The following is a 26,615-nucleotide window of genomic DNA, read 5'->3' on the forward strand; positions in this document are numbered from 1 at the left end:
CTTTGAGAATGATAGAGTAAAGCATAAGAGTGCAAAGTATTTGTATTATTTTCGCTGTCAGAATTCACCAACTTTTGAACGGTTGAACATTTTTGAACTTTTTGAACGGTTGGACTTGATGATCCCAGAGGTCTCTTCCAACCTGGTTGATTCTGTGATTCTGTGAACTTCAGGTTTGTCCCCTTCTGCAGCACTCATACATAGCTCTGCCCAGTTGGTATTTTGGAGATTATAAACACATATCCTGTAACACTGAAAAATGGCATTATGTTAAACATCACATCAGAATTAATTCAATTTTATCTGTTTTTTTTAAATGGACGTCATGAAGAACTCTGTATCATTGATTTTGTTTATGTCGTGACTATCTACATCTCTGGATTTCACTGAATAAAATTTCTTGAGCTTTGAGCCAATGCTTTGTGAGGCCACCCATGCAACAGCAAAATGGTTGGGAACTCCAGCCCACTGAGTGGGATTCAGTTCCAGATAAAGATCTTTGCATTCAGACGTCTCCATGTGAAGTAGGGATCAGTGCTGCCGTTAGAGTTAATGGAAGTCTGGTTAAAACACTCAATAGTGCCTCCAGAATGACCTGACCAGATAATGCAGACTAGTTTCAGCCATCTAAACAGAGGTATCTAGCATAACTTTTAGGTGGTGTGAACCTGGCCTGTAGTTGTCATTCAAGAAAGGTGTGGGTCTCCTCTAAGTGCCTTGTCATACCTCCCTGCCAAATGTAGATGGCTTAGATATCCTGGAGCATCCAGTGGTGGGAGATGACAGTAAGGCAACTGTATCTCTCTGTTCAGGCTTGATTCAGTCACCATCACATAGGCTCCTAGTACCATCTGAGGTAGTAGAGGGTACCTAAGACCCCTGTGTGGGGCTGGGAGATATGGTTAAAACTGGGACAGAAATATGCGCTTCTGGGGTGACAACTAAAAGCTGGCAGGATACCCTGGGAACTAGCTGGAGTGAGTTATCTGTCTGGGTGATTGAATTGAGTTCTCTGAGTCTAATCTAGGTCGTGCTGAACCACTCTCCAGGCTGCACTGACTGTATTGACTAGATCGCTATTGATTATAATGGAAAAACATCTAGCTTGTGAAATTGTCTAAATTTGGGCATGTTCGTCCTGAACTGAATCCTACCTTTTTTTTTCCTTTCTTCTTTTATTTTTGCTATTTTGCACACATGAATAGAGTAGAGTAAAGTAGAATAGAACAGGAATAGAATAGAATAGAATAGAATAGAATAGAATAGAATAGAATAGAATAGAATAATAGAAAGGAATAGAATATTTCAGTTACTAGGGTCCTACAACGATCATCTAATCCCACTGCCTGACCACTTCAGTGCTGACCAAAAGTTAAACCATTATTCTAACCTGCAAGTAATCCTTTTCCAAAATATGCCTTATTTTCTTTTATAGCACATTCTATGTGTTCTTTTTCCTGAAGATTTTTTTTTCTTTAATACAGAACAATAAGACATCACTTTCCAAAGTGATGTTTCCAAACATCACTTTCTGCTATAGCAAAGTGAACTGCATCAGTGGCTGTCAGGGAAAGGAAATATGACATGTTTTCAAAGTTCCATTAAAAAATCTCAGCCTTCATTTACTAACATGACTTACAGTAACTTCCAAAGTATTGTGTGTGTTTCCTTCCCTGCTAGCAGCCAAAGAAACATTCACCACCAAGCCTGAACTTTGGAAGTCCTTGCTGCTACTATGTGCCCTGTAATGCAGTTCACATGGACGGACAGAGCCATTGCATCTCCATCCCCATCTCCACTGATGTTGATGCACCAGCTGCAATAATATTTCAAGTCAATCCCTGATTATTTAGGGGAAGGTCAGCTATTTCTGACTGGCCTCGCCCAGATAGAGAAACAGAATGAAGCTCTGCCATCAGTGTCCTAAAATAGAAGGCCCTTTTCATCTGTCAGGCTTGAGTCAGCCACATAGAACACAAATTAGGAGACACAAATCAACTCACAGGGCATTGGGAAACACAGGCAGAAAGTCAAGTGAAGAGAAACTTCTTCAGATATGCGCTATATTCTCCAAGCAGCTTTTTAGTCACTTCCCAAAAATTTTATTTATTTTACTGCTTCTTCTTAAGCAATTAAAAAAAAATAGTTTTTTTTTTTAAGAGAATTTCAATAATGAAACTGAGTGTGGGGATATTTTTTGGAGGCTTCTTTGCAGCTCTGGGGGTTTTGCTTTTTTTGGTGGCATTTGGAACTGATTATTGGCTTCTTGCTACAGAAATAGGAAGGTGTTCAAAAGCACCTGAAGATGCTGGGGTTAGTATGGACATTTTTATTTATAATGAGAATTATATATGTATGTTTCTTGGATATGTTTATCTTGTAAGAATTTACTTCTGTATGAACTTTTGAATATTTTCATTTTGGCCTTCTAGAAGGTTACAAGCCTGCTTCAATACCTCTTATAACCAGTTGTAATCAATCTAAAATGAATTTGTCTTTTGTGATAATACTTTTGCAATATTACTTTTGCAATATGACATTCTTTCAAAGGAAGTATAACTGTTTAGATATGCTGTAGCTAACCTCCATTCAGGCAGGCTGTGTTTCATTATGATGGTGGTGTTTTTTACCTCAACATCTAATTTCAGTTGAACTTGATTCTTTCAGTCATTTAAAAATTGTATGATAATGGCTTCTTTCCCCCTCCCCACCCCCGTAGGGAGAGAAGGCCACTTTCCATCATGAAGGTTTCTTCTGGAGGTGCTGGTTTAGTGGAAATGTAGGAGAGAATAATGCCAGCATGTGGAATTTCTGGTATAGTAAGTAACTTTTTCCTTTTACATTATCTACAGTAGTTTGTTTTCAAAATAGTTCTGTTTTTTTTTTTTCTGTCCTATGAATCACTGGATTTCATATGGCTTATTTGGTGATCAGGTTCTTCAGCCATCCTAAAATAAATTCTTGACAAACATTTTTCTAGTCTGTTCTAAAGGAAACCCCGGGACAAAATCAGAAATGTTTAACTATGAACTTATGCTGTGAGCATTATGGCTGTCCTGTTAACCTGAGTCCATTCTTATCAGAACAGTCTCTTCCCACTTACTGTTTAACAGACTGTTTATTTCTGTAATGTAGGGAGAAAGGGCTTAGTGGTTAGGATGGTTCATGAATTTTTGTTTGGAGAGTTTCTCCAGTAGTTCTATGAGTGGGTTAAGGAGGGCATGGGCAATTCCACTGTGAAAGTGGTGGACACAACATATCCAGAAGAATCCCTCTACTAAATTCATGGACAATCCTTTGCTTTCCTTCACTACATGCCAGGATTCTGGAGGATCAGGTAGTATTTTGCAACCAAATTCTCCCATGAAGAAGTCAAGCAAAACTTCTTTTCCGGTCTTTGACAGTACCTCTGAGGTACAGACCTCTCTCTCCTTATTGCAAGATTTTGACAATCCTTGTGAAAAGCAGATACCTTCATATAAATTTGACTTCAATAACCTGTATTTTGCTAAATATGTTGCTTGGTCTTAAGTGGCAAATGTAATATTCACTGTAGTTAATTTCCCCTTGTTATTTATCTGGAGAATTCTGCAGTCAGGAATCTGAAATTTAAATGTGATTTAAGCTATAGTCAGCCTTTATCTTTCACAAGGAAGAAGGTGATATTTTTATAAGCATGTAATATAAAGAGTGAAATAACCCTTCTCTAGCGATATTGATTCCATAGACTGAACTCATATTTGTTGAGACAGTAAACTTTCTGAAGATGCTTGATATTTTTCATTGTTCTTTCACAAGAGAAAAAGTAATTTCCTGGTTTTTGTCTTTTTTTTGGTGGAACATGCAATAATGAGACCGACGTAATTAACTCTCACAACAGAAATGTACCTATGCATATAAAAGCATACATATGCATTGCATATGAAATGCAGTGTGCCAGATCCTTGCCTTCAGCAAGGCTGCTTTACTGTTCCCATAGTACAAATCTGTGTTGCCCTTTAAGGAATATCCTTGGCTGGATAACAAGGCTGGTATCTCTTACCAAAGCAAAATCCACTGTAAAGCTATTGCCTGGGAAAGAACCTGGAATTTTGACCTACGAAACTCAGTTTACCCATTTGAAGAACAGGCTTAAAATATTTTATTGTTAAGTCAGTAACATATTAATCTTTCGCTTTCTTTCACTTTTAGCTAACCAGTCACCTTCCAAGAATTGTACACATGCTTACCTATCACCGTTTCCTCTTATCCGAGATGAACACAATTCAACCTCCTATGACTCTGCAATCAGTAAGTATTTTTTTGGCTGCAAATGGATACAATGCCTGTAGTTTCAAGAAAACAATTTGGATGTTTCAGTATAAAACTGCCTTATCTCTCCACACAGTTTAGTTAATAGAGTTTTGGTGTTTCATACTTCTCATAATTTTATAACATGCATATTTAAACCACTGTTTAGCAAAGCACTTAGCTTTAAACATGATGGCAGAATGGAAGTAATTTCTAAAAGAAAGAGACATTTCCTTTTTTAGTGCTTTTTTATCCAACATAAAAAGTATCTTCCTTGGGCTGAATGCATTAAACAAGTACTTCTTCTCATGTATTCCAATAAAACTGTTTTTTTTTGTTAAATAAATAACCACATGTGGAAATATATTGCATTTTTACTTTATGAGGAAGGAGGAAAGGGGCCTCGATACTAAGTTTATTCAACTAACTCAGATATACTGCACCAACCACTGGATGTGCCGACTTCTCTCCATTGATACTGTAGGGAGATGAGGCACTGAAATGACTCTCTGACAGCATGTGCCATACATGAATAACGTAGCCTAAGATCATAGCAATGGGCCGTTTTGTTCTGTGAAATAAGCACTTATATATATATATTCCCTATGATAGTTCAAAATACTTACTATGTTAAACTGAGATGTTAACATCAAGAAACTCTAGTGCAGTAAGAGAGATATGTGTATATATATATGTGGAAGATACATAGTAATTGAAAAACTTATGTTTGAGTAATGCCTGGAAAGCTGTTTTTACAACTCCACTTAAAAATATTTGTCACATTTCATCAAATCAAGGGCTTTATGCAAACATAATTGAAATAAATAACTTCTGATACTTATTTCATATGACTTTTTAAATAACCCATTATGTGTGGATGCTGCATATCTCTGAGCCTGCTGACTCAGTGACTTAAGTGATCCCTTCCTGTCCTGAAGCTGTAATTATGCCTTTGCTAACTTTGAAGTGTCTTCAGAATCCAATTTTTATACTGCAGACATGAAAAGAAAATAAGTTGGACTGATAATAGTTTTGTTAATCTTTAGAAATTATGAAGTTTGGCCAAGCAGAATTCAGACCTCACCATTCAGAGATCTGATCTGTAACTTCACAGCACTTCTAGAACAGTTTATCTTTCCATTTGAAAGTGACAGAGTCATCAGCTCCTAGTAATCTAGACAGAGTTTGTATTCCACCATTCACTCATGCATTCACAAAGGATCCTCAAATTATATAGCATGATTACACAGAAGTGGACAAACAAAGAATAAGGAAAGGAGAAGGAATATCGTCAAAAGTTTAATTAATTTTAGTTAATGTTTGCCAAAAGAACCACTGCTCAAATATAATTTTCCTATCTATATTTCATATTAGGAGATTAAAAATAGACAGAACTGTACTATAGATGCTGGCCCAGGTAGAGTACATTCAGAGCCATTCCTGCTGTATAAATAGATACAGTTGGATTGCTTTTGAGCTCGTTTAAAGTGAAGAGGGTTTTTTTTTTATGCCTCCAGTTCATTTTCAGCATCCAAGTACTAGAGCAGGTATGCTTGTTCAAGAATCTTTCACAACTTTTTGTGAAGAAGGTTATGTCATCATCTCCTCTGTTAGTTCAAAACTTGTTTCTCCTTTAGTGTAGTTTGACAGTCCTGCCCATGTTATTTGGCAAACAAGTTTATAAAACCTCGCTGCAACTGCAGTTGCTAAATTAAGAAATACTAGAAGATTATCCTCTTCTTCTTGATTCACAGTGCAGGAAATGCTTCTGTGTAAAAGCCCGTGGCAAAAGCCCTCGGTTTGATTTCATGAAGAACAAGATTTCATCAAGATGCAGTTGGCTGCATGTAATACCTCACATAAACTAAACATAGAACAAAAGGGCACTACCAGAAGATTCAGGTTATTGTCCCTTTTTTGGTTCTGCTACTGTTTCTTGATACAATATTACCATTTTCATAGCTCATAGCTTTCTCAACATATTCACTTTTGGGGATTGAAAAAAAATTCTCCCACACAGGTTTATGACTGTGTTTTTAGTGAGTCCCTCAAGTCCTATTTTAATTAAGAGTATATAAGAAGAAATATTCCATCTAACTAAGAAAAATACTTAGTTTGCTCTTTCATAGAAAAATAAACAGCTGAATAAAAAGCTTTAGACTTCATTAGAAAAATCAAACATGTATGTACAACACATTTTTCTAAAAATCTCTGACTTTCTGTTAACAGAACTGTTAGTTTCTGAGCAAGAAAACGCATGTGACTTCTTTTACAGATTGTTTGGCTTAAGAGACTTTGGGACCTTATCAGAGGAATTTGGATTTAACTGCAGCCCCTAGTGGAAACACAAGTGTGGTTTGTTGGTGGAGTACCATGTTACCATCCAGTTAGAAGGGCTCAGGCAAAGATAAGTTTCCTGAGGAACATAAAATCTCTGATGATTTTTGAGTGCAGTGACTGGACCAAGTTCTCGGTTGACATAACTCCTTTGGCTTTGGTATCAGTAGGAATTTGGCTCAGAGCTTTTCTGGGCCAGAATTCAAGAGAGGCTCGGTCTATCCCCTGTTAGTTTATTTACATCTTTTTGTGTGTTGCTTTTATGGTGTTTGTGTGATAGTTCCCAAAAGACTAAAACACTGAAGACCTTCAAGTTTAGTGTTTTAGTACACTTCACAGAGCTTTAGACCAAAAGCTTGGTTCATCCTGCTGTGCAAATCTAGACTATGAGCTCTTGGTGTCAAGAATTATAGCCTTAGATGGAAATGTAAAGACAGAGGAGCCTACAGTGATGCTTATATTTGGGATCTGAATGCATGTTTTAATGTCTCAGGTTTCTTTTCATCATTACTGTCAGATGCATGATCAGCTTCGAAGGGTTAGATAGCACTGCTTTGAAATTGCAGCTTTCTGTGTCATTTAATCGCAGTTATAATGGTTTTGTTCATTCACTGGTTTTGTTAAATATCTTGGCAGAGTGGGGAGGACTTCGCTTACCTGCAGTGTAAGGTGCAGTCACAGCTATGCTAACCATCTTTTATGGTTAATGTGCTTAAAGAAATTTGCAGGCCATGTCATTTATCTTAGTCTGAAATAGGCATCTAACTGAACTCAGGGGAAGCCTGACTCTAGTGACTTTCTGTGATGGTACAGTGGTTTATAGTGACAGCTATTGTAGCGTGCAACTATTAAGTAGACTTAGACAGCAACTCATTGTGTTGCTAACACATTCATTTATATGTTGATTCACAAACATATGCAACAAACTACAAGCTAGGAATAAAAAAATTTAATTAGCCCATACAATAAAAGTGCCAGAGTAATGACCTCTACATTCTAAAATAAACATACATTTGTATAATCATGATGAGATTGGTTATCCTGTCAAGCTATTTTGAAAACATAATAGTATAGTACTTAAATAGGAATTCATTGCTAGATTAATGCCTGATATCATGTCATTAGATTACTTAACACTGACATTCAAGGACTATCACACTTTTATAAAACTCTCTTTTACTACAGGACAATACTAGGCCTGTTTTTGAAAAATCTACAAAGTCCTTACTTGTAAAAGTAGTCCCATTGGCTATAGTGAGATTATTCCTATGAAAAAAAGGTGCAAGATCTAGCACTTAGTCAAGTCATTAATTTTATTTTTGAGGGGTTTTTTTCAACTTTATTTGGAAATAAACAATAGTTCCTTAACTGTTGCAAATTGCCCCAGCGCCTTCTGAAGCTAAATTGGAAGCCATTTAATGGGGCTACACTGACACATTAGTTTTATACTCTTGATTTTGTAACTGCTAGTACTTTTTTTCCTGACCATTAGTATCTTATTTTGTCCAGCACTGGGCACATTGCCAGCATTTGAAGTAGTGCCTAATATAATGTAGAATACAGAATGTTTATAGGACTGAAGCGAAGTTCTCATTCAGCAACTATTACATCTAAAATGGTGTGATCAAGTTTATTGGCAGGTTTGTTACTGGGTTGAAATTATCCTAAAGTAATCTAGAAAACATCACCAATGAAATCTGAAAGTAAAAATTTTACAGTGAAATGTTAGCAGTAGCCTGTTTCTAGGGCAAAAAAATGCTGTTATGTAATACAGTCACATAATTGCCCATGCGAGGTTGTAATACAGTACATTTACAAAGGGAGAACTCCCAGCCACCAAGCAGTGATAAAACAAGAAATATTTAAAAAAGCAATGTATTCATACTGTGAATATTGTATTTATTTTACTGTTAAGGTTATTAAAAAAAAGATTATTACTACTAAGGGATAGTAAAGGGTACTGGGTGAAACAAAGAAAAGTTTTGCGAGGTTTATCGTGTTGTCAGGTGTGTCTCCTGTGCTGCTGTTGAGATGTGTGATCTCATTTACAGCCATTTATCTGCAGAGACAATACTCCTAATTTAAGGCAGGTCAGACACTTGGCCTTTCATTGTCTTTTATATTGTGGGTGGCATTTTGATACCTCTTGTCAAAAGCATTTTGATATCTCTTACATTAAATACAGAGGTAAAAAAGACATGTTCTAAAATACAATCCACAGTCAGATCACAGGAACGGTTCGCTTTAGGATGTGAGCTTGTGGGTGAAAATTCAAGGCAACTTTTCCAAGTCATATTGCCTATCCTTAGTAATGTTTATGCAGCATTGTACTCACATATGCTTCAAAAAGTTTTTCAGCTTTGTAGTGCCTAATAATTCATGTTCAATATTGAATTCAATATTAAGTGGCTGGTTTTTTTTTTTGATAGGCCATAGAAAGTGTATGGGCTGATGGCTGAGATTTTAAAACACTTGTCAGCAAGGGCAATAAAATATGTGGTATGGTTTTGTGAGGTTGGTGTTAACCTCTCCGGTTGTAGATGGGTGTCTCATTGTGTCATTAGCTAACCTGTTCCTGAATAACCCGTTATGGACGTTCTGAGGTGTGCACGCTTACTACACAATAAGCATGCATTGCGGGTGACACAGCTGTGTAACTCTGTCAAATATATTATTGCTTCTCTTTCATATCATGCACCAGTAACATCTTAAAATACAAATCTGTGGCTTCAGTTCATAATCAGTGCTGGGATCTACTGTACTAGAAATGGGAGCTTTCGATAATTTTCAGCCATTTCTCCAAAATTCAGTCCCTTACTCAAAACCAGATACTTCCTCTAGTTTTCAAATGATGCAGAAGTCTGCAGAGGAATCTAAATTAGGATCTTTTGGGGGAAAAGCAAGTAACAAGGGAAAATTACGGGTCGTGCAATTTTGGAGGAATATACTGCAGCTATAATATTCCGATAGTATACAGGCCGAACAGTGCAGAGCTCAAAGACAAGCGTACCATGTGTACTCCTGTTTTCCTCTAAGTACTATTTTATTTTTAGGCCTGCCTGTGACTGCCAAGGCAAATGTTGTACCCAAAGAAGGGGCAGCTTACCAAGACAAGTTACAGAACCTTCTGTTTAGCACTCTTGCAACACAGAGCAATGGTATCCACGATTAACACTGCAGATAGGTTTACCTCGGACTCTGCATAGTGCTTGCACTTTATTTCTTATACTGTAGGAAAAACTTGGAATAATGCATGTACTTGAGGTAGCTAACTCAAATATATCTGTGAAGTACCTTGAGGCAAGGGTACTCCTTGTCATCTGAACCAGAACATAGGCTGTCTTATGAACCGCCTCATTGAGACTTGCCATGGTGCAGACATCTCTTAACACCTTGTATAGGTACACTGAACCATTATTCTTGAAACAGGCTGCTTGGATCACAGTGTCATCCCTTTTCATGGGATTCAAAGAAGCATAATTAAATCAGCATCTTCGTTGCTTTTTATCTGTCGTGGTTCACCTCAATCTCAGAGCAGCAAAGTCTTTGACTTGAAAAGTAAGTTCGTTCTTAGGTGGTTTTAATTTCAGCGAGCTCTTTTGTGTTGATCTATAGATGCCAGCTAAGCTAAATGACAGCAGTATGGCTGCATTGTAATTTTGAATGATTAGCCCTGCCGGAACTGATCTTGCCTACCTAGGCAGAGAAGATGGGAAATGTGATCTGAGCAAAAATGGTCTGAGTATGAAATAAGTGAAGCCCTCTTTGCAGAAAAATGGTTACTTTTTGACTCCCTTACTAAAGAAAAAGGCCGAAATACTCTTAGGATGTTTCCTCAGACCTGTGCCACAAATGACCCTAATGACTTACTGTCTTGAAGATTAGAGGGAGTAGTCTTTTGCTTGAAAAGTTGCTGATCTGGGAACATTGCAGACTTTTTACCTGTCAACTCTACTCTCTTTTCGAATTGATGTTTAATGACAGAGTTAGCTGGCTAAACAAGTATTAGGATCATCAGAATTTATCCATGATTCTCTAAAGTAATTATTTCTAGAGAAATGGAATGGAAGCTTATTTCAGGTGATAACTAGGTCAAATCAGTATTTCACATATAATGCATAAAATAGTTATGCTGTTGGAGCAGAGAAACAGCTTTTCTCTTGTACAGTTACACAGAGGTTTAAACAAATTTTCATCAGTTACATTTGTACTCCTTTTTTGTTCAGTTTCCAGGAATATTTGAACAAATCAAGCTTTTCTGGTTAAATTGCTCTAAAAGCAGACTTCAAAGCTTCCTGTATGAAAAGTAGATAATGAAAGTGTATACTAATTTTGTAATGCTGGGGAAGCTTGTGTCCTTATCTATCAGAAAATAGAAACACATCTGTATGACTTAGGTGACTGACCATAATGATATCAAAGAAAGCTTTTTTGAGGTCCATTTTGGCCAATGTGTCCTATTATGTAGCATGACTTTGAAGTACCTTGGGCCATTCATGTAAAAGAGTTGGGTGGTTATAGACTGATTTAGCAGTATTAGGTTTTAAATGAGGAAGTAATGTCCCATGGACTTGGTGACTGCGATGAAGCTTAGCAAATTAGCCCCATGAGTAAAATAAGACGAAATTGCTTCAGAGACCCAAGACTGAAGGACTTGAGAGATTTACTTTTCTAGGTCTCCATTCACTGTGCATTTGCATTAAGTGAAGAATTTAACTATGTCTTTAACTTTAAACAGGTGCCTAAATCCTGTAAGAGGTAGAGTACTTAAAGCAGAAGACATGCTTAACTGCTTTGCTGAGCCATAGCCTTACTTCTTGCCTACTATTACCGTATTTTGTTGTTTATGTGGAAAGAAGACTTGTATTGGATATGAACCAAAACACAGGTTTAACCCTTCTGCCAGCTACTTTCAGACACATTCATCCTTCCCATACCCAAATCTGCTGATCAGAGTGGTGGAAAATTATGTCTCTCAATGTTTGCCTGGATTAAAAAAGGATGTTATTTAAAAAGTGTGGCTAATGTGATGTGGTGAATGTGATCTAGGTAATACATTTACAAGGCTGATATAAGCAAGACGGTGTATACTTGAGTATATAACATGAGTTAAGCTAGTCAAGTTAAAAACTATAGGTTTTTGGAACAATTAGTGTGAAGCACAAGCTGATAATGTCTAGTGCACCTTCAGATTTCAGATGAGAGCAAACCCAAATTGTTCCAGAATAGCTGGCTCTAACAAGCTGTACGGTTTTGAAACTTTCAGGATACGAACCAGTATAATAGTTGCTTAGTTGTGTTTTGCCATAACAGTAAGTAGGTGCTGTCAAATGATAAGTGGCAGTTTCTTTTGTGACTCACTTTTCCTGACTTGCCAGCTGGCTTATATGCTTTCCCTCAGTTGGGTGGAAATGTTTTTCACTGACTGAATTGTCAGTGCTTCAAGATTTTCAGATCTGACGATGAAAATCTTTGCAACTCATAATTTTACTAATGGGTTGTGTTAATGTACCAATTTTTAAATTCGTGGGAGAAATTTATGTCACTTGTAACATTTGTAAAATGATGACTTTGTTAAATGGATGTGCAATTAACCAGCTAAAAAATAATTGTTAGAAAGACTCTTTTGGCCAGAGTATGTCACAAAACTCTCAGCTCATTTATCACCAGCTGCATCCATTAATTCAGCACTGCTTGGCACTAACAGGGGCTTCTGAAACATCGCATTTTAAATTTAATAAAATACAAAGAGTTTTAGAGCAGGAATAGGCTGGTTTAAAATACTTAACTGTTTTTCAGAAACATGGTTTACATTTTTTTTTAGTTTCTCCTTTATCCTCTATCCTGCTTTAAATTTACTTCTATTGAATATGACTATATGTAAAGAGAATTATCCCGTTGTAAATTGTAGAGAACTTACATATTGCTATTGGTAATATTGTCTGAGCACTAAGAATGTCGAGATGTTACTGTCTGCTTCTTCCAGACAGTTTTGGTAAAACAATTGTATTCTGTCAGCCCAATCATTTGTCCCAAAGAATCATTGCTACAGCTTTGGTGTACCATTTTCCAAAGAGCATAAATTTGGTCAAGTTGCTATCCTGCAAGTCACTGCTAAATATTAAGCAGATGGATTTCATTCCTGGTAACTTACAATCTATTTTCCATGATCATCAGATAAAGACTGGCATTCAAATCTAATTTGGTCCACATGATATATAACATATATGCACAATAGAATGAATATTTCATTTTTTAATACGGAAAGTGAAAAGACAAGGGGAAAAGAAAAATCTTTGTTAGCCAAATATGTCACTTAAGTTCTAAAAAATGTTGTATTCTTTTTTCCTTCTTTCCTTTCTCCAGTTTATCGAGGTTTCTGGACAGTTCTTATGCTCCTGGGAGTGCTCACTATTGTGATGGCTAGTTTCTTCATCATCTGTGCAGCTCCTTTTGCCAGCCACATTCTGTACAAAGCAGGAGGAGGCTTTTACATCATTGCTGGTGGGTATACTGTTTGCTCAGTCAATTAAAGAACAGAAAGGATGAGATATTTCTCCCATTTTCCGTGACCAAAAATTATATTAATCATAGTTAAAATAAAGAAAAAACACATGCTTCTATCCTTTGGCTTGTGGAGTGCCTGCCTTGAAGACAATTCTTCCCAAAGTTATTTAATCATGAAGCTGTTCTAAAAACTACTTTTAGATTAAGATAAAAAAAAATCCAGGACAAATCATGGAATTTCAATGTAGTTTTTTAGCAGGAGAAAGAATGCATATTTAGGGGTGCTGCCTTATAGGATTCTCAAGGGGTTTAGCTAAGGAGAGGGGTTTCTTTATCAGTTTCTTTATCAGTTTCTTTATCAGTGTCCTAGTGGACAGCAGGATGACCATGAGCCAGCAGTGTGCCCTTGTGGCCAAGAAGGCCAATGGCATCCTGGGGTGTATTAGAAGGGGTGTGGTCAGCAGGTCGAGAGAGGTTCTCCTCCCCCTCTACTCTGCCCTGGTGAGGCCGCATCTGGAATATTGTGTCCAGTTCTGGACCCCTCAGTTCAAGAAGGACAGGGAACTGCTAGAGAGAGTCCAGCGCAGAGCCACGAAGATGATTAAGGGAGTGGAACATCTCCCTTCTGAGGAGAGGCTGAGGGAGCTGGGTCTCTTTAGCTTAGAGAAGAGGAGACTGAGGGGTGACCTCATTAATGTTTATAAATATGTAAAGGGCAAGTGTCATGAGGATGGAGCCAGGCTCTTCTCAGTGACATCCCTTGACAGGACAAGTGGCAATGGGTGCAAGCTGGAACACAGGAGGTTCCAGTTAAATATGAGGAAAAACTTCTTTACGGTGAGGGTGACCGAACACTGGAACAGGCTGCCCAGAGAGGTTGTGGAGTCTCCTTCTCTGGAGACATTCAAAACCCGCCTGGACGTGTTCCTGTGTGATATGGTCTAGGCAATCCTGCTCCGGCAGAGGGATTGGACTAGATGATCTTTCGAGGTCCCTTCCAATCCCTAACATTCTGTGATTCTGTGACACAAAGGATGATTACAGTAGGCTCTAAAGAGGTTGGAAGACAGAGCACATTTACATGACCAATATAAAAGAAATGTTTTGGATGTGATTGGAGTACACAAAATTGTTGTCACATATGAGTAAGTAGGAGCTCTAAACCTCTGTAAATGAAAGATAACAAATACGTGAATTCCCTCCTTCCTCCTAACCCACACGTACTATGGAGGATGCACCCTCCCAGGATTCAGCTGATATGGGCAGCTCTCTGGGACGCTGTTCTATTAACCTTGAAAAGTCTGGGAAGATATCGCACTGGTGTGTAAGATACAGTTGCGTAGGATGTAAATGATAGTACGTGCCCAATCACTGCTCTCCTTTGTATAAAGCCTGGTGAGTGGCAGTCCTGTGAGAGCAGTACCATGTTACGGGGCAGAGTCACTCATGTCAGGACCTAAAAGCGTGGGCTCTCTTTCTGCTTCTGTTACTGGCCTGCTGACCTTGCTTACCCACTTCACCTCACAGCTCTTCATATGCAGCTAGGGATCATTATACCATTTTAAAGGACCCTCAGTGAAGTGTGGAAAGTATTTTGTAATGTTTTATAATATTTTTGCTGAAAAAACTCCAGCATACTTGCATTTGATCCCTTGAGAATGAGTCCTCCACACTTTTAAAAGATGTACAAAAAATATTCATACTCTGATGGAAATCCTAAGATATTTCAGTGCTTTTTGTCACCAATTTGCAGGGTAAGAGCCCATGTGAGTCCTGCTCTTTTTCTGCATTTGTAATCTGTAAAAAACCTCACTTGTCACTAGAAAGTAGCAGAGGCTGTTAGAGAGAAAAAGGGCACTTGAAAGACACCAGAAGAGGTGTTCTTGACGGGCAGAGGTGCCAAGTGACGTGTGTGTTCTCCACTCTGGGTCAGTTCATCTGCCCTCATTTAGGCAGGGGACAGTTAGATCCCCAAGTCTTCCCTAGGAGGCCTGCAGGAGGCAATAACATTCACTGGCAGTCAAAACAGTAGGAAGGTAAGAAGTCCCCCAGCTGGGGATTCATTTTATCCTGAAAGCGGGGCCTGATTGGATCAGATGAATGCGCTATGGAGGAACCCTACACCTCTCTTTCCTTTACTGAGGGAATCTAGAGAGACTATTTTTTTAGGTGTGTGAAGTTAAGTGAACTTTATTATCCCAGTGTGTGACCTTGGGCCTGTCTCTTTGCCCCTCTCACCCTTTGTCCCTACAGAGAAGATGTTCTTCAGGGAAAATCATGCTCTTTACTCTCTCTATATAGAGTATCTTTAAAATTCAGCACAGTTCTCAGTGAGGACTTCTGAGAAGAGCTGTTATTTTTTTTATTACCATTGTTGTTGTTGAAAAGCAAAGACGTTTAGCAAAATCCTGCTATGATTTGCCAAAAGGAAGTGGTGGCAGCAGAGCCGAGGACCCTGGAGCCATTCAGCTTGCACAAGACATGTTGGCTTGGGTAAGGGGATGTGCTTCCTGACCAAGCTCTTCTGCATCTACGCCCAGTCACACCAGTAGGGCAGGGCTGCTTGGGGAAGGTACTAACTGTAAATATCATTATCCTATCCAACATTTCAGATCACCCATGAAAACACTGAAAAATAGTTTGTTGCTCTCAGCTTTTCTCACAAGTCAGTATACTCACAAAGCCAAGGTATGAGTTTAATTATATCATGAATTAAAGTCATACTGGAGGAAGAGATCATACAGACCTAAGAAGAGCTTATAAATGCTTTGCATTGTCAGTAGTTAAAGCTATGTCCTGTGGGATGTCTTGGGCAACAACTCAGTTTCCTGTGGTGTTACTAATCAATGGCCCATTGGGTTAAATGGAGAGTAGAAGGGATTCTCAGACCCAAAGGTATGACAGCATGAAATTGCTGTCTGTTTCTCTCCCAATAGGAATTCCTCACAATAGTTAATTTCTTAAATCTTGGATAACTTGGGGGCAGAGCAAGACAAGGTAGAGCCTGATGCAGAAGAGGAGTAGTTTAACCTGCCTCTAAAAGGCAGGGTGGTATACTCTGTGATGTTCCCTGCTGCCTCGACCCCTTCCTCTATCCACCTTCTTCAGGACTAGAGAGGCTGCTCATTTACAGCCTCCCAAAGGAAAACGGGGCATGGAAGGGGAGAGTGCATATTTGTCACTCATACCAGCATGTGACAGGATGCAGCCAAGGTATACATCTTTTTAAACACAGACCTAAAGGGGAAAGGAAAAGATGTAATGTGACATAGATCATAGGTGAAGTTAGAGCTCTTGTAAGACAGAAGCCAGCATAATGATTTGAAGAAAAAAAGGAATTATATGCATTGTTTTGAAAGGGCTTGTATGCTGTCTTACTGTAATGTTCAAGTAGCTGTTATACTGGGGAGAGTAGTACACTTCTGAGAAAGAAGTTTGACATGGTGGTTGTTCTGTGGAAGTTTGGAAGAAGAAGATAGGAAGATCAATCATTTTCCTACTTATTAGTATCTTTAAAGAAAAATGTTAAATGAAGTAATTTTAATACCTGCTATTGGACTGAAGTATCTGTATCCTTTTGCAACCTTAACTGACAAATTACATAGCAGACAAAAGCTCTGCCTCAACTGAAGGGAGCAGCTTGTAGAATGATCTGTTGTGCCATATTAGGGTTCAGAAAGCAGCTGAAGAAATTATTGGGAATGGGATTCATGCCAACTCTTTAGCCATCCAAAAGATAAGTGTTTTGTATGGACCAACTGCTTAAACTTCTAGTGTCAATAGTAAGAAACACACTCTCAGAGGAACAATTCACCTTATCTGTGCTAAGGCAGATAGACTTGCCTTCTGGAGGGACCTGTTTAGCCTAAACAGAGATCCGGAGTGACATAGAATAAATTGAGGTTGGAAAGGACCTTTTGTGGCAATCAAGTCTGACCTCCCATTCAAAGCAGGGCTGGCTTCAAAGTTAGACCAGGCAGCTCAGAGACTTATCCAGTCAAGTTTTAAAAATCTCCAATAATTGACATTCCACAGCATATTTGGGCACTTGTCCCAGTCTGATGAACTTTATTGTGAAAAATGTGGTTTTTAACTTTTATCTGCCTGAAATTGTCCTTGCTGCAGCTTGTGACCACTGTCTCATTCTTCCAGTGTTCACACCTCTGTAGAGTCTATCCCTATCTTCTCTGTAACTCCATTTGGAAAGATGAAGACTGTTTTCTTCTCCAGACTAAAACTCCCCAGCTTGCCTCTCCTTATCCTCCATGCTCCTAACCATCTTGGTGGTCATCACCTCAGTTTATCAGTATCTCTTTTTCACCAGGGGGCCTCAAACTGGACAAGGTATTCCAGATATGATGTCACAAGCGCTGAGTAAAGGGAAATAATATTATTTTCAAACCTGCTGACTGTGTTCTTGCTGATGCAGCTCTGCATGAGGTTAGCTTTCATTTCTGCCAGACCTACTTGAATTCTTGCACACTGAGAGGGACCATTCTTGTGCTTTAAGGAAGTTGCCTGTGAGGAACAAACAGTTCTTCTGGGCCCCTCTGCCCTTCAAGGCATCCTTTGTCCTTCAGAGTAGCCTTTGCCCTTCAAGGCAGCCTCCCTTAGGATCCTGCCTATGAGTTCCCTGAACAGGCTGAGGTCTGTTCTCCTGAAGTTCTGAGTCTTTAGCCTCCTACTCACCTTCCATATTCCTCCTAGAAAACTAAACTTCTCCATTTCATGGCCATTATAACCACAGCTAACACCATCTATCACATTCCTGACCTGTTTTTCCTTACTTGTGAGTAGAAGGTCCAGCAAAGCACTTCCATTAGTTGGTCTGTTCCACACGTGTTTCAAAAAGTTATCCTTGATGCTCCTTCCTGGTTTGCTTGCACGCTGCAGTCTTTCCCTTCTAGAACTTATTGGGGTGGCTGAGTCCCTCATGAGAACCAGAAATCATAACTGTTTTTCCCGTCCACTTCCTCTTCTTAATTGGGTAGCCTGTAGCAGATGCCCACCATGACTACACTCTTTTTGTCCACCTCTTTGGTCTTAATTCATAAGCTCACGTTACTTAGAAGATCTCTGTCCATTCAAGATATTTCTTTGTGCAGACTGCAGACATCCCACCACCTCTTAGCTGCCTGTTCTTAAAGAGTCTGCATCCATCCAGCAAAGCACTCCAGTCAAGCAAGCTGTCTCATCATGTCTGCAGTTGCAGTGGTATCATCCATCATCCAGTGACTGCATGAACGTGGATTCCTCCTGTATTATTCCAACACTGAGTTCATTTGTGTACAGGCATTTGAGATGGGCTTTCAGTTGTGCTGCTTTCTCAGTGGAAGTGTATGAGCCTCCCTCGTTGCTCTGTCCCATGTATATGCTCTCCATTCCCTTCCCTCTGCTTATCTGGAGGCTTTAATGTCCATCTGCCAATGGTCCTTGTTTGTATCTCTTCTCATAAGGTTACCGAGCTTGTTGCTCTTTCCCCACCTTGTCTGATGGATCTCATCTCTTTCCAGTAGTCCTCGTATCTCAAAGAGGGTCCTGTGATCACAGAATCCAAAGCCCTGCTTGGGACACTAGGTACAAAGCTAGGAGCTGATACACAGTGTATGCCAACTTCTGCCCAATTTTTATCCTTTGAGCAGCAGGTTTGACACCATCATCACCTAGTCTTCATGCCCTCAGAGCCCTGTAATTACCCACTCAAAGACTCAAAGTTTCTCTGCCAGCATCACTGGTGCGCATGTGGATGAACTGCAAAGGATTATACTCCAAGGGCCAAAGGAGCCTTAGAAGTCTCTCCACAGTGTCGCGTATCTGTGCCTCAGAAAAGCAGCAAAGCTACACACAGAGCAATTCTGATGACTGATCTATGGCAGAGTCACACACCTGCCTTTTGTTCATCCTGATCTTTGAGAAAGGCTGCCCACTTCTCTTATTGAGTGGTACAGCTGAACTACCACGAATGGAGAGGCACACACAATTATTAGTATTGGTGGCAGCTTATTGACTAGCAGCTTTCCCTGTTAAGCTTTGTAACCATATTAACTACCTGAGGCTGCAGGTGAAACTACAGATGATACACCTGTGGAGGAAAAGTGCATATCAGTTCAACAATACTGCAGTCAGTGACTTGAGTGCTGTCTTTGCAGCCTCCCCTCCAAGTCTACAATATCAGAGGATGGACCAAGAGCAGCTACAGTAGTGCAAAATGTAAGAAGCCTTATAGCTGCTTCAAAGGTCATAGGAAAAGAAGGGAAAACTTCCATAAATTAATCACTTAGAGCAGCCTTCAATAAAGTCCATAATTACCTTGGGCCTGTTCCTGCCTGGGTGGTGGTGAAAACTGTCCTCTTGTACAGATGTCAAACAAGCAAGCCCCCAGGACGTGCACAGAGCATTGCAGAATCACACCCTTGTGAAGAAGGAAGATTAGAAGTACGACTTCTGCTTCCTACCAAAAGAGTGAAAAAAGCTGATATTTTAATTCTATCTCCTAGATGAGGACAAAAATCTGTCTTTGGAGATATGTTCCAACTCCCATAACTCTTAAGTGAGATCCTCTGCACATACTTCAGAGTGGAATGTCAACCATACTTTTTAAATAAAGGTCACAGGAGGCCAAGGTAGGTGGTAGAATCTGTAATAAGAACAAGGACAGAAAAATGCAATAGAAAAACAAATACACACACACGCAAGTTTTCCTCAAGTGAGACAGCAAGTTCTAAACTTCTAGGCACAAGTGAAAAGCTCACATTGTTCTTTCCAGCACCTGTTGTCCTCATGTCTGCATAGTAAAAGATTCATGCCATAAACAGCCATTCACCATTGACAAGTGAAAGGCATTTCTACGTGGGAAGAATAAGTACTAAAGGCCAGCAAACTGCTTCTTGAATTCATAGACATTTCTAAAGGTTCTGTATTCTTTCTCCTCTGCAATACGCACAAGTATTTGTTTGAAAGAAATTCAAAAGAACAAATGCAAAAGACAGAAAAGAGTGACCTCAGAGAAGTCCATGTCTTATCACGCTGCACAGAGCTGTGTATCAAACGTGTGTTCTTAAAAAAATGCAAAATGAAAAAAAAAGAAAGAAAAAGGAAAAGGAGGGAAGTATTTATTTGTCTTAATCTCTCTCACACATATTTCATGTTCTAGGAATAATTTCCCCCATCATTCCTGATTCGTTCAACTGCTGTTTTATTTTATATTCACTAAAAGGCAAGGGCAAATGGACACCCGCACGCTATGCAAAAGGTCTAAATGCTGAAAATGTAGAAATAACATTGTAGTACACATTGTTCCTAAAAATATTTGCTTCATTAAATTGTGGAGACTTTTTTCAATCTGTCTCAGTAATTTTGCCTTGGAGCTTGGCTGTGAGAGTTCTTGACATTCACAATAGATGGTTAGTACAAGACTGCAGGAACAGATTTCCCAGAATAAATATATATTCATTTTAGTATATTCTCCTCCATAAGGGACAGGCATTCCTAGCACACTTGTAATGGATGCTTTCTCAGCTCTTACTGGCATGACTAATATTCTGAAGGAAGGAGACAAGCTAGTGAAGCAAACTTGTGGACACAGAAGTAGGATGGAATAGCAGTACTGTAGTTATATAGATAGAGGAATTATCCCCCTTGTCTTCCACAAGCAGCATAAAATTTATCTAAGAAAATATTCTCCAGCAGTAAAGAGTCTAATTCTGACCTCTCTTCAGTTTTACATGGACTCTGCCGATGGTTCTGAGTTACTAGTGTTCTAGTGACTGTACTAGGTTCTTCGGAATCAAGTCCAAATCTTGTGATTAGAGGTGATGTAAAGAGATAGCCTAATTTTAAACTTTCTGCACTATATGATTTTTCTTCAAAAATACTGTATTCCCTACATATAAATTGAGGCAGTGAGATTTTGCAGTGATGGGTGATAGTTTAAAACACTTGAGCAGACCAAGATAGACAATTGCTTAGTAAGATTTTGTATTGCTTTCAGTCCAATGCCCTTCCTTTTGTTTAAGTACGCTCCAGTGAATGGTACTTCACTGACTGGTATAAATAACCAAAGCAGAATGTTGCAGAAATAGTGTAGATGTATGCACAAAGTAGAAGGATGGAGAGGCAGAAGATTTGTATTTATTAGCAACTCTGCTATGATATGTGTTGTGTGTTAAGCAAATGGCCCTTGACTTTGAGGAGCAAAACTCCTTTGAAAGCCAGAGTCAAGAGCAAAGCTTGGATACTTAGAATCTCTGAATATCAGATTAGTTGTTTCTGTCCCTCCTTTTTCTTTCCACAAAATGGAGACAAATCCAGCTTTTCATCTATATTTTTGTAAACACCATATAAAGTGCTGACTTATTTGACATGACTATTACCGTTCATAATGCATAGATCAAACTGATATCTTGTGGCCTGTAGGAAATATTTCACACATTATGTGTATCTGAATTTTACATGGTATTCAGTCCACTGAACAAATTGTTTGTACTCTGTTCTTGATACTGCTTTTTCTTCAAAACTTTCTTGAACCATTAACATCCCTCCATTTTATTAAAATAAGACAACACAAACAGACAAGAAATCATATAATCTGAAAAGGAACAGTATTCTTTTGGACTCTAACAACCAGATAAATATTTAAGCTCTAGTAACCATTCATTAAGCTCATAACTTGCCTTTGATTCAGGTATTTTGATGCAATCAGTGTGGATGCCAGAAGGAAAAACCCTTTAAGTCAAAGAGACATGCACATGTGCTTAAATTTAAGCACAACATGGAGTGCTTAATGAATAGGAAGGAACTAATGCCTCTGGCCCTAAACATCAAACCTTGTAAGTAGCTTCATTAGTGATAATAGAAGTATAAGATCTGCTTCCCTGTTCTCACCACTGCTTCTAATGTACTCTAACATCTTAGGAAACAGGACAAAATGGACAAAACAGAGAGTCTATCTCTTAAGAAATGCTTCTGTTTTCCTTTTTCTCTGTTACCATTTGTAACATACAGGAGCCTCAGTAAACTCCTGTGAAAGTGCTTGACTCCCATGAAATCATAACTCTGTGAAAATTAGACAAAAGGAGCACTAACGAACTAAATGCTGTTGGAGGCAACAGGACATGGTCAGTTTTTACCTAGCCTGATTCTATTGTTCAAGACATTTCTTGAACACACTAAGCAATATACCTACTAATTAGCCTCCATTAGCAGATAGTGAGAACCCTTGAATACTCCTCTAGAGCCTTAATTAGCTGAGAGGTTTTACATATTCTCCCTTTCTTTTTCTTTCTTTTAAAGAAGGACATTTATCTCTGCTTGACATACATTTCTTCAAAAAATTTCCATACCCAACAATTTGCCACACACAGGTACTAGCAGCTTGCTGTGAAATCACCTGATGGATTTCAGTTTCCCTGAAGTTGTTTTACCACTGGCAGCACTGGCTTGCTGTTTTGCACCTACATGGAGCTGGCCCTGATTTAACCACCTAGAAGGTGTTGCTTCAGACTGCCTGAAGAGCAAGGGCTGCCCGTTTTGAGATTAAAGCACCTCTAAATGAGCCTTGTTTTAATGGCAGATGCTTCTGACTAACTGGGTTGTGCAGCTTTGTGTTTGCCGACAGTGCTGGAGGTCAAAAGCATTCCAGATGTGCAAGGCCTGGTTACACTTACCCACTGCTACAGTAAGGGAATATGCATCACTACTTTCTGTAATTATTATTGTTTCGGACTAAGTGTGCCTCGATGTAGAGAATAAATAGAAGACTACAGACATTTGAAAATGCACAGGCACAGCCATCTGAAGAGGTAAATTCCAATGTTCATATGGATTGACATATTATCAATGTATCTTTCCAAATCTTTGGGCTATAATTTATTTTTTTGGTTGAAGTTTTGAAACCTTGAACAAACTCCCTGTCTCTAATAACTCCACTTATGAATTCAGCCCTGAATCTTTGTACTTTTTACATCAAAAGTTACTACATCTCTTTTGTTCTAATTTTCCTGTATTGCCTACATTATCCGTTATCATTAGATGTTCTGTTACAGGAATCTTCTGCTCAATTTGACTTATGTTTGGAGAGTCTTCAATTTAATATCTCATTCTTTATGTCTGGCCCTAAAGTGATCCTTCTCACTGTTTCACCAGTTGTATATTTAATACAATCGCAGCACTAAATTCCATCAAAATTGAGTTTTACTTAGGTAAAATACTTTCAAAATTGAATTTATGCCTTTTAGAGTTAAGTGTTGGGTTTTTTTTGAGCTTTGTTAGGAATTTGAGCCCTAGCAAAAAAATGTAATCCTGCAAGTATATTTCATAGACAGGAAATGTGTCTGCATCCTTTATTTAGTTTTCCTCCTTTCTTTCAGCCTCATAAAAATTGCAGATCCTTTGGTATTTTCAGTCACATTTTGATTATGCCTCAGGTTAACTACTTCAGCTCATTTTTTGGTGGGCTTCAAAAGGCAGTGTTTCCAAACATTGAGTTGTGAGCTCTCACCTGTCAGATGTTCAGGATGTCCAGAATATAAAGCTATTACATTTTGACAATAAAGCACCAACAAGAATGTCACCAGATCACTGATTTAAACTGCTGCAGCTAACCTGTCTGATTTTGCCTGAAGCAAATGAGGGAGTGATGACAAGAGTTGCTCCCTTGTAAGTGTGTAAGAAGGGCAGGGAGAGGAGGTGGTGAGGCAGCATCTCAGGGCGGGGATGGGGAAAGGTAACCATGAAAGGTTACCAGGACAGGTGGGTCTGGAAGCAGAGGTTTGTCCATGGGTGCTTACAAAGTGCATTTGTGGGTTTTGCCACAACTGTCACATTTGTTCAAGGTTGCATTGCAAGTATTTAGCAGGGTGGGGAAGAGACTACAAATACCTTTGATTTATACTTTACTGCTCTACAGACTGTAGACTCAAGTTTGGTGGTAAGTGTTCCCAGTGTGCACTGGCTCATGGTTTTAATGAGGCACCTAAACATCCTGGGATAAAAACATGATGGGGTGGTGTCCTCCAAATATTTTAATGTTGGAATAGATAGTCCTGCTGCTGTAACTGTGCTATGACAGCTGGAGCTCAGGGAGCAAGTGGGTACAGGCTGGAGTATGCAAAAAATTCAGACTTGTGCCCTCAATTTTCCAGCAGACCTGCTAGAGCATCTGTGCTGCAGGCTTTCATTTCTCGAGTGTCCACATTCCCCTAAAGTGAAATGAAATATTAGGAATGCAACTGATACTTTGGAAAGCACTTTCTTCTTGTATCTCCTTCTGGTGTATAGTAACAAGGAGATACTAACACTGTTTGTAAGGACATGTGCTCCTATTACTATCATGTGTAAACAATCCAAAGGCCTTTCAGAGGAGTGGTTGGGAAAAGGCTGTGAATTATGTAGTGGATTAATTCCATGAAACTGTTGCATCCAATCTGAGGTTAATACTAATAGCCTGCTTCATAAATATTATTTCACTATTGTTGGGTTTTGTTCCTGCACCAGGAACTTCTTTTCTAATGTGGAGGTTTTTGAATTAAATACGTCTGAATTTGTCTGCAAAATATTTGAGTAGAACACTCTGAAGGTAGTAAGTTCCAAACGAAGCCCTTTTCATAAGAAAAAAGAAGCAAATGTAGAGAGGTGAAGATGATAGAAAGATTTCCCACCCCTTTCCCCTTTTCATATCTCCTCGAAAAGACTGTGATAGAAAAAATGTCAGAGTTTGGGAAGCAAAAGTAGATATTTTTTTCCAGGTTGTCCCGTCCTGTCCTTCCTCCCTCCCCCTCACGTGGCTCCTGAATTCAAAACAATAAATACCTGCCTGAAGTTTGTCCCTAAATACACCTGTGTTTCAGTCTGCCTACCAAAACCAGATATATCCTTTGTTATGGGAGTATGCCTTTCAGTGCAAATCAGAAGCAAGGTGGAGATAGTGCTTGTTAGAGGAAGCCAAAGGCAAAAAAATAGCCAGTGGTGGTTGACTGTGCCTTGCAGATGGGTCCTCAAGCATTCATGGGTTTCTCGGTATTACTGTAAATGCACCCAGCATTTGTCTCACACTCTGTTGTTAAAACACGGTGTTTCTTTTCCAGGTGTCTTGTTTTCGCTGGTAGTCGTGATGTATGTCATCTGGGTCCAGGCAATGGCTGATCTGGAAAACTACACAAACATGAAAAAAATGGGTTGCCCAGACTTTGCTCTTTATGTACGCTATGGCTGGTCTTTTATGCTGGCTCCTATAGGAGTATTTTTTGCTTTATTAGCAGGAATGCTGTTCTTGTTGGTAGGGCGTGCCATTTATTTACACTCAGACTAGTCATACACTGCTAAAGGAAATACAGGAATCCTAGTGAAACTTCATGACAGTTGTAAACTGGAACACAATTTTATACATTATTACTGTTATGGCAATCCTAAGTGTGCAGGCAGACTTCTAGAATTTCTTCTGTTCCTTGTTTAAGGGTAAAGGACACAAAACTCAATGCAGGCAGAAACCACCTTTAGTCCCAACTAGTTGTTAATTCTTTAGAAAGTACAGCCATGGTTCTTCGTGTGGTACTATTGGCAGCAGTTTTTCAGTTTTGCAAACAGAGGAAGGCAACCAAAAGCCCAACATGAAGTGAGCCAAATCAACATTTTATACATTAGTCTTTTAACATTTATCTTGTGCTCCTGCTTGTGGAGAATGGTACAAGGTGGAGGGGAAAACAAGCATTCAAATACAGTAATTTGATCTACCTCCTCTCCTGTTTTCCACTACTTGCCATAGCTTTAATACAAGCCAACATGTCTGCACTTTATGAAAATAGAATGCAGTTGTTCATGCAGCATCCATGTGAAGAGGATGAGAGAGAAGACAATTGCCATGAACAGCGACCTGGTGCTAGTCCGTACATGTAAAAGCTTAACTGCTTCTGTTACACGTTTCTCTTTTCTGTATGCATTTGAAAGCTGTATACTTCTGTATTCTGAAATCCATGTCTGTTGCATGATTCTATAAGCCAATATGCCATAGTTAAATCACTAGCTGAAGTTATGCCAAAATTGTACTTTGAATTATAGCATTAATATTTTAATTGAATTTTAACCCTTTTATTTTTGAACGGAATTATTGGCTCCTCCAACGAACATTTTCCTGGTTGTGTAAAATGACTTTTTTATTAAAAACATTTATTATGAAGACAGTATCTAGGACATGAAAATGTAGGTTTTATGTAGCCTTCATTTTCCTAAACATTAAAAAAATGCATTATAGACCAAATCCAACTTGCCTACTTGTCATCCCAGGGAAAGCAGTGAGCCTAGCTAAGACATCAGGGGAGATGGATTTGGTTCTGTAGTGTAGGAGTGGCTGGTTCTCTGTGTGTGTGTGGATATGTTTGGTGAGGATGGGACTGTATGCATGGTGTGGAAAAGATGTGGTGGAGTTTTAACAATGGGGAAACTGTCTGGCATTGGGCTCAAGTTGAAATTAAATCCATCTGAGAGTG

General features: G+C 38.9%; 1 protein-coding gene across 1 annotated transcript; it reads left to right on the forward strand.

Annotated features, from left to right (window-relative positions):
• The first annotated feature begins 1,976 nt into the window (after positions 1 to 1,976).
• Positions 1,977 to 26,615, forward strand: TMEM182 (transmembrane protein 182). The gene is made up of 5 exons (XM_068425147.1): positions 1,977 to 2,313; positions 2,720 to 2,819; positions 4,192 to 4,290; positions 12,994 to 13,131; positions 25,218 to 26,615. Exons 1-5 carry the CDS (start codon positions 2,173 to 2,175, stop codon positions 25,439 to 25,441), a joined length of 702 nt encoding a protein of 233 aa, XP_068281248.1. The 5' UTR covers positions 1,977 to 2,172; the 3' UTR covers positions 25,442 to 26,615.

Source organism: Nyctibius grandis, chromosome 2, assembly GCF_013368605.1.
Source record: "Nyctibius grandis isolate bNycGra1 chromosome 2, bNycGra1.pri, whole genome shotgun sequence".
NCBI lineage: Eukaryota > Metazoa > Chordata > Aves > Nyctibiiformes > Nyctibiidae > Nyctibius > Nyctibius grandis.